Raw genomic sequence first — 9,351 nt, forward strand, 5'->3', positions numbered from 1 at the left:
ATTTCCCTGCAGATATCTAAATATATAGAACCGATAACATCAAATCACGTTACGCGCCAGCATGGAAATGCTATGTACTCGGCAACCGGAATAATTCTATCTTCTTTCCAAATATTGTTCGCTGTCTTTGGGTTATTTTGAGAAGGGATCCCATCCTGAAAAGGCTCTGAGATCATCGTTTTCTTCGAAGCTTTGACGTGTTTATCGAGGTGAGATTTGTGTCAGGAGAGAGATTGGATTTACATATTAGGAAATGTTTGTCACACAGTGAAGTTCCTACGTACCGTGCCTCCCTCTTTGGACGGATACATTTGTCACACTTGGACTGCGACCGACAATTTGAGAAACTGAAACAGACAACAACGTGAATTTTACATGCAATTTATTTCACTTGCTGTTCCTGTGAAACTGTTATCTAATGGTTATCGGATAAACTCCCACCAGCCAGATTAAAGCAAACACCAAGGATTATTTTTAGTTCTATTTGTCCCAGGTCACACGTATTTTAGTCACCACAAACACACACACCACAATCAAACATGAACAAGATTTCCAGTCAACCGTTGCTGGCTTTATTATCAGCAATGAACAAATAATAATAATTACTGCAGCGACTTGTAAGTCATTCTTTTATGCTTTATATTCTTTATTTGAATTTTAACAGCAAAGACAACCTGTTTGCAGGCTGTGTAGAGAATGAAAGTCCTTTTCTTATGCACAAGAATGAGAGAAGGCAATGGGGAGCTGGTTTTTAATTAAAGTCAAGTCATCAGACTCCTTATTTGAACTGTGTATTTCAATTGGATTTACTAATCCTTAAAGTTTGACTTTAGACCAAGTGTTCCCTGTTGGAAGAAAACAAATGCCGACTCTGAAGGGCATAGAGAGTGCAACAATCCCCCGATGCCGGATGCAGACAGATGTGAAGTTATCAATCAATACTCCCAGTATCATACTATTGTGTATTGTTATCCCGGTTCTCTGGTGCTACAATCACATCATAAAAGCTACAGAGCCTGTGCAGTCCTTAAGAGATACACAAACAGGCAACCCACTGAAAAACCTGAACTCTCAATGTGTTTTTGTTTGACATCTGAAAAGCGTCAGCGCATTTGAACAGGTCATAAAGAGCCAATGAGACCGACCCGTGGAATGGCTTGGGATTCAGGGATGACGCAGCTACTGTATCCTGGAGCTGAATAGCCGGAGCGCACAGATGATGAGCGGAAGCGGCAGTGCGCACCTCCCTTTAATAATCTGGTTGAGCAGCGTCGCTGTCTTTTCAGCACCACTCACTGACAATCCAACCGACCGGAGAGGCAAGACAGGCGAAACTGATTTCCCTGCAACCCTCTGTGGATTTTTTTTCAAATCCTGGTTCCGAGTTTCCATCTGCTGAAAGTGAGAATTGAGATTTGTTGGTGTATTTTTTTTTTTTTTCAGGAGCGACCTGAGTGGTTTGTGGATGTATGATTTTATGATTTTTCACTGCGGATTTTGATTTGTTTGTTGGTTTCACTATAAACTAAGTTCGGTCATTTTTTTTATCACTCTTTGGAAGTCTAGAAAAATGCCCGCAACCACTTGAATTAACGTGTTGTAGTTGTAATTAGTTTATTATTTTACGGGAGACTTCAAACCCTCCGTCGGTAATTACGGAGCCCTTGTTTTCCTTTAATAAGTGGAATTTGCGTATCCAGTCGGGATGCTGGTTCTATTAGTTGGACTTTTGTACCTGGTCAGTGGCACGGTGCGAAGCCAGGATGCTACAGGTAGCCGCTTCGTTTGTAACGCCATTCCCCCGGGCGCAGAGCCGGGCTGCGGGTACGGTCCCACGGGGAACCGTGTCCAGAACAGCAGCCCCGTGGAGGACGAGCTGCGGAACACGATCATCCAGCTCCGGGAGACCATCCTGCAGCAGAAGGAGACCATCGTGAGCCAGCAGGGGACCATCAAGGAGCTCAACTCCAAGCTGGTGCGCTGCGAGGCGGCAGCCGACGAGTCGCCGCAGGGCAGGTCCCGAGGTCAGGGTTCCAGACGGAAGGAATACGGCAAGAACACCATGGGGGACCTGCCCCGGGACCCCGGCGATACCATAGACCAGCTGGGCAAGACCATGCAGAGTCTCAAGGGTCGGCTGGAGAACTTGGAGGTAAGATGGCACAAAAATGCTGCTCCTGCGTAAACGAGCCAGAAAAGAACTTGGGTTCCCCCCGAAACCTATTCATTACTTATATTAATAGCCACCAACAAAGCCCACTGCAGTATACATATATCATGCATATTTCTTTGCAATATATTTTAGCCCTTTCACAAGTAATATTCCTGACGCACACACGTCCGATAATAGGCCTACTCTGTGCTGCAGGAGTCCTCTCAGGGGGATCGTGAGATCAGAGGGTCACGTAATAGGCATGTCACATCAATGATTTTTTATAATTAAAGATAACTCTGATGGCGAAACCCGCAAGATATAGTCGTCAATAAGGAATGAAAAAAAAACGTTTCAAAGGTAATCACGCATGTGTTGCAGGGATTTGTGAACGCAACCTTGAATTATGACTGCTGTGCATGTGTGTGTGTGTGCGTGTTCCACATCATGTTTTATTTGCAGTCATGTGCCTAATTAATCATAGCAGCTGATGGAATTAATTCCCGCAGATTTCACCTGCATCAAATGCTGAATGGTTTAGTCGTTCATAAATTCCCGTTGCCCTGCAGAGCTTTGTCTCAACCAGCCTCAGGATACCTGCTGTGTGCATTCATTCCACAAGGCTCATCGATCACAACTGATATTGAGGTCACCTATAGTGAAGTGCTTTACATACAGCAGAATGCCAGTGTAAGCCCTGGATTTATCTCTTATGTCATGTTAACAGTGAAGTGCATTTTCATCATCTGACAGCTCTGATAACATAAACAATCACAACTCTAATTATTTAAATTCAAGTTTGTTTCTGTATGCTGCATTGCTGATCCATCCATCTCTCTAGCCCCTTCCCCATCTCCCTCCCTCCCTAATTGGACACTTTAATACCCCGATCAAATCAAGGATATACTGCAGCTGTGAGGATACATATTATATTGCATTTCAATCACATATCTATTGATCTGCATCTTCTTAACATTTTTTTGTTTTGTTTTCTTACTGTTATGTCGTCGATTTTGTTCTTATTATAAATGCTTCTATTGTTTCTGTTTTTAACATGTAAAGTGTATTTGAGTGCATGCCTTTTAAAGCGCTATATAAATAAAATGTATTATTATTATTATTATTATTATTATTAGTAGTATTATTATGAACATAATGATTGTAAGACTGGCTGATAGTGTATGGGTCCCTTGAGCAGGACCTCTCCAATCAAACAGCATTTCTCAACAATTGCATTCAGGACCTTTTGCACCAGATTGCCAGGGAATTACTCATTTGAGCTATTCAAATGGCTCCATTGTGCCGTTTTTGTTCGCCCCCTTTTTTCAAAAAACATCTGCGATCACGCCTGGTGTGACGTCACTCGTGGCGCCTACCTAATACCCTGTCCAGTCATGGGTGTTTGGCAGGTCACCAATCAAAGTCTGCCACAGGAACAAACTGTCTTCATTTTGATATTGCTGTATCAAAAACAATGGTGCTAAAAGGATATCAGGCCTAAAGGGTAGATGCAATCAGTCCTCTACTGGAAATCTAGGTCTTTACAGACTGAATGCTTGTTTGAGTGCACAAGATTAACTGGATTAAATGTCTGTGTCATTGTTCGTATGTGTCATTCCCTTCTGCCCCCATTCCAACCATCCAACTATCCATCCATCCATTCATCCATCATCCATTCATCCATCAATCCATCCCTCTATCCATCCATCCATTCATCCATCAATCCATCATCCATCAATCCATCCCTCCATCCATTCATCCATCCAATTATCCATCCATCCATCCACCCATCATCTATCATCCATCCCTCCATCCATCCATCCCTCCATCCATCCATCCATTCATCCATCATCCATCAATCCATCATCCATCAATCCCTCCATCCATTCATCCATCATCCATCCAATCATCCATTCATCCATCCAATTATCCATCCATCCATCCACCCATCATCTATCATCCATCATCCATCAACCATCCATCCATTCATCCATCATCCATCATCCATCAATCCATCAATCCATCAATCCCTCCATCCATTCATCCATCATCCATCATCCATCATCCATCCAATTGTCCATCCATCCATCCACCCATCATCTATCACTCACCATCCATCCATCCATCCATCCATCTATCCATCCATCTATCCATCCATCCATCCATCCATCCATCTATCGATCCATCCATCTATCCATACATGCAATCTTTCCCACCCGGCCTCCCAGCAGCAGAGTTTGCGTCTCCCCAGCACAAACGTGTCAGCTGGAGGGGTCTCGGCTCTGACTCCTCTGCCACTAGAGCTGCGAGAGCTGCTGCGGCAGCGTCTTGGGGCGCTGGAGAGCCAGCTCCTCCGGAAGGTGGCCGATCTGGAGGAGGAGAAGAGCCAGCTCTACAACGAAACAGCGGCCCACCGCCAACGCACCGAGAGCGCCCTCAATTCCCTCCTGGAGAGGATCACGGAGCTGGAGAAAAGTAAGTGATACAATGGGTGCTGTGAAATGTTGGCCAGATTTAATGCCACACTTTTTTTGTCTGGCAGATTTTGCTCTAATTAGTCAATCCCTATGCAAACTCCTGATGATGCAAGTAAAAACCTCAGAGCCATTCTCCGAGCAGATCCTGGTCTTGAAAAATAAGGCTTGGAAAGCAACACTGAATGTTTAATTAGTTTAAGAACGATTGGAGAGATGTCCACACTCCAGGGTATCACTTTGATGGTATGGACGTCAGAATAACAGAATATATTTTCCGGGAGGAAAATTATTTGAGAAGATTATGTCACCGCTCACTGGACATCTCCTGTGGGACCCATGTCCCCCGAGACTTAGTCGATTGAGTCAGGTTCTGTTTGAGGGTACACGTTTTAACCAAAGTAAATTGCTCACATTGAAAGGAGGTTGCCACAACAGCCCCACAATAAATATTACCTTTGTGAGCCTTATTAAATTCAATTTACGTCAAGACGATGCAAGAGGTGTTGAATCAATTCGACAGTGACGTTTGAGGCTTTGTGGTGTTGTTTTGTCAGCTGGAAATGTGGAGGTTTTTCCACTGATGATTGCCCTGCACTGAATTTGTAACATGATGTTGTTTTCTCTGGGCTCACAATAACGAGTACCAGGGATAGAGTGCAGCACCCCGTGATCCTGAGAAGGTTGAGCTTGAGCTTGTGGGAGAACATTATGAATGAGTGGCAGCGGACCATGTTGATAGCATCAACGTCGGAAGACGACTTACTTCATTGCTTTAACCATATAACCATATATAATTATTGTCCATCAACAGGTCATAATGCCTTCAAATCGCCCGAGGATTTCAAAGTGTCCCTCTCGCTTCGCACTAACTACTTGTATGGACGGATCAAGAAGAGCCTCCCAGAGATGTACGCCTTCACCGTGTGTATGTGGCTCAAGTCCAGCGCCAGTCCCGGCATAGGAACCCCGTTCTCTTATGGCGTGCCAGGCCAGGCCAACGAGATAGTCCTCATCGAATGGGGGAACAACCCCATTGAGCTGCTGGTTAATGATAAGGTAGGTCCACAATGAAAAACTGGTGCACACTGGTCTTTAATTATTTGTTGATGGAGAGGAGAGCAACTTTGATTCTTTCCCTCTGCCCCGATTTTCCGAGGGAAGCTCGGAATCATTCCTGCTCTCTTGGCAGCGCTGCTGGCTGTAATGATGCCGGTAAAAGTGGATCAGCAGTGACGCTAATTAAATGCAAAGAATTCATGAATATGTTCAGGTTGTTCTAGCTAATGTATGTAGATGTGAGCACAATCATGATATGCTGAGAGACACTCGCTGACCAATTAATAATAATTAATTTAGCACCTTATAAACATTTCATGTCATTGACCGACATTCTGCACACACACTCACAAGAATAACAGTGATTCATGAGAGAACTTGTGCTGCCGGGTGTGCTCATTTGAAGGCCTTGTCGTCTTTGCTCTCTGTTGCTACACAGTCGCATACTGTGAGGTTTCAGTCAACGAACGGGATTTCAGGGAACGGGATTACAGGGAAAAAAAGTGTTCGGAGCATGAATATTTTACGGCGTTTAGCCTCATAAAGAAAATAACTGTTGTTCTGTTGCTGGTGTAGTGATACGGTTTTTCTGTTGGCACAGTTACTTCTGCAGCAGTGTAATGTTGGATTTGGGGGATTTTTTTTGTAAAATGCTGGTACACTAGAGAGCCCCCCCCCTCCCTCCTCTCCCTTTCTCTGTGTTATTTGCGTTGCCTGTTATTGGCACAGGCAGGTCTTCTCACAGCTTTCCCTTCACCATGCATTATACATGTGTTCAAGTCAGACAGACGAGAGAAAGATGGTGGGATAAAGGGATGAGAGCATGAGGGAAAAGAGGGAAAGAGGGGAGGAAATAGAAAAGCTGCAGAGCTTTGGAGGCGACAGGGTGCTGAGGAGAGAGAGGGGAAAGAGCGAAAGATCAGACGAGTGAGGCAAGACCAGTGAATATCAATGCCGTATGTGCAGCAGCACATCCGTGTGTTGAACTTGTTCGCAGTGATAACAGGGTCCACAGGGGCACATGTTGTTATGCCGTTCATTTGGCTGCATACTGAGAGGGAAGCAGAAAGGTGCCTTGACTATGAAAAAGTGCAACGTTGCATTTTGTATTTGTGGGTGGCTATGCAGAGAGGGAATCTTTATTGTTATAAAGTGGCATCTTCATCAGGATGGAAGTGTCTTTGTTCAGGAACTTTGTCGATATTTTTTCTTCTTCTCCAAAGGTCAAATCATATAAAACGTGCTTTTGGAGTCTTTATTTTCCAATCAAATGCAGCTGCCAGGAGTTTTAATCTGAATTCAACTGGTCTTGTACAACATTGAAAAAACGAGTTTGTTTGGCAAGTGAGCACGTGTAATCTGATGCTTATGAATCTCGTGTGATCTGGAAGACAATTTTCCCGAATTTGAGAAAATCTTGAGGCAGTTCTGTTCAGTTTATTGTGGATTGTTACAGAATCTTGCTGATACCACTCAAAATGTACATGGTGGACTTGTTCTTCTTCGACACCGTGCATGTGAGCTGATTTCTAACAAAACCTTAGACTGTTGGTAGGAAGTAGATAAGTACATGACCTTCCTAAAACATTGTATCTGCAGAACCTTATCTGCAGCCTTTTGGAGCGAAAGAAGAAAATGTCCTTTGAACCAGAAGTAAAATACACAATGGACCTTTTTCACTGCAGACATTTTGACATTTTACAGCAGGAGAAGCAAAGCCATACCTACTAACACTCGCATTACTTTCAGATATCAGTTTAGGTGTCAGGTCTCCTGCTACGACAAGTCAAAAAAGTGGCTTGGATTTTATTTCCAGTGACTCTTCCCATCTTTTCAGGTTCATGTGTAGCTGCAACAAGACACGAGTGTGAAGTAATTCCGTAGGCTCGTATGGAAAAGGTTAATGAGTTACACACTCATAAGCTAATGTGTTGTTCTGTATCCTCAGAGGACTATGATGTCATTGGTTGGTAAAATAAGCAGTTGTTTTTCTTTGATCTCTGAACATAAGAGGACACTGTTTTGCTGTTAGCAAACGTTCTATCCCTTGATGTCGCCTGGGTAATCTAAATTGTGTCGCACCGGCTCATCTGGAGAATTGTCTGCAGAGGGCTGTCTCTTTGAAGCGCTAACCCTTCTAATTGCTGTCCTTGTTTCTAGCATGCCGCAATTAATCTCAACTCTCTCTTGACTCCTCTTGCTCCCCTTGTGCTCCCCCTCCCTGCTCCTTGCTCTTGGGGGCTCCTGAGCAGGTGGCTGAGCTCCCTCTGTCAGTGAGTGACGGACGCTGGCACCACATATGCGTGACTTGGACGACCAGAGACGGTTTTTGGGAGGCTTACCAGGATGGCGAGCGTCTGGGCACCGGGGACAACCTGGCCCCCTGGCACCCAATTAAACCTGGAGGGGTGATCATCCTGGGCCAGGAGCAGGTAAGGGCACGAAAGAAGCTTAGCTGTTAAAGGACCGGTGTGCTCGCATGCGTGTGTGTGTGTGTGTTTCCTTGTGTCAGTAAGATCCCCGGGTGTATTCTCCCCCCGGAGTTCAATGCCACAGGCAGGGAGCAGGGGAGAGAAGGCAGGGAGGCTCTTCACACGCTATCATGGCCCTTTCAGTATTACCTCATTCATCTACTTCTAAAGGGCACCGTTACGCCCTTTGGAGCTGCGCTCGCGGCTTATTCTAGCGGTTAACTTCACGACAGCCCCGTGTTTAAACTAAAGAAATGTACAGTGACAGAGACAATAAGACACATTGCATTAGAGTGGATGTTTTCTGTCATGCACACAAGGTGAGATTGCTGCATGTTGCACGGTATTGGAGAGCGCACAACACGCATATTTAAAAGTGGCAGCACACTGAAAAATATTCTGAGTTTGTTTGGCAGTTTGATGGAAATCAAACAGAATTGATGCATTTTAATTCAAGTTTGATTACATTTCCTTCAGAAGTGAACTCACAAACTTTCCTCTCCCGCTTCCCCGCGAAGGACGTAGTCGGAGGCCGTTTTGACGCCACGCAGGCCTTCGTGGGCGAGCTGAGCCAGTTCAACATGTGGGACCGAGTGCTGCGGCCCGTGGACATCGTGGGTCTGGCCAACTGCTCAGCATACATGCCGGGCAACGTGGTTCCTTGGATTGACGCTAACGTGGAAGTGTTTGGTGGTGCGAGTAAAGCTGCTCTGGAGATCTGTGAAGATCGTGCTTTTGATTCCTAAAGGACCTGATGTAAGGACACTCAGCATCGCCGCGGGGGATCGAGAGGCCAAGTAATCTGACTGTTTGCTGCGTCAGTCAAATCCCAAAGACGAGGGTACCAGTGCAACACTTTTACATATTGATATGACTGTATCTGTTGATGTGTCCATTGAATTTGAGCCCTGAAGACATTGCAGGAGACAAATTAGTGTGCTCATCTGAAGAAGATATGCTGTTGCATCAGTCTACTGTAATGATGTGGCTGACTGTCATTCTGCGCTTTCTCTCCAGTAGATCAGCTTTCCTTTGACTCCTCTTTGAAAACAGCTATTTTTTGGTTGCATTCCTTATACTGACAATGCTGCAATGTATTCATGGTGAATGTGAGCTCCAACAGGCTTTGATGTGCTGTGGAACAGTATTCCTCAGTTACATTGTAGATGACCACATGCTGCGAGCTGTGAGCGTA

General features: G+C 44.8%; 1 protein-coding gene across 1 annotated transcript; it reads left to right on the plus strand.

Moving 5' to 3' along the window:
- Positions 1–1,705: 1,705 nt before the first annotated feature.
- nptx2a (neuronal pentraxin 2a) lies at positions 1,706–8,902 on the plus strand (the record flags this gene model as incomplete). Its single annotated transcript, XM_079281433.1, has 5 exons — positions 1,706–2,152; positions 4,381–4,627; positions 5,441–5,685; positions 7,938–8,117; positions 8,675–8,902. 5 exons carry the CDS (start codon positions 1,706–1,708, stop codon positions 8,900–8,902), a joined length of 1,347 nt encoding a protein of 448 aa, XP_079137559.1.
- Between the last annotated feature and the right edge of the window lie 449 nt (positions 8,903–9,351).

Source organism: Melanostigma gelatinosum, assembly GCF_949748355.1.
Source record: "Melanostigma gelatinosum genome assembly, chromosome: 13".
NCBI lineage: Eukaryota > Metazoa > Chordata > Actinopteri > Perciformes > Zoarcidae > Melanostigma > Melanostigma gelatinosum.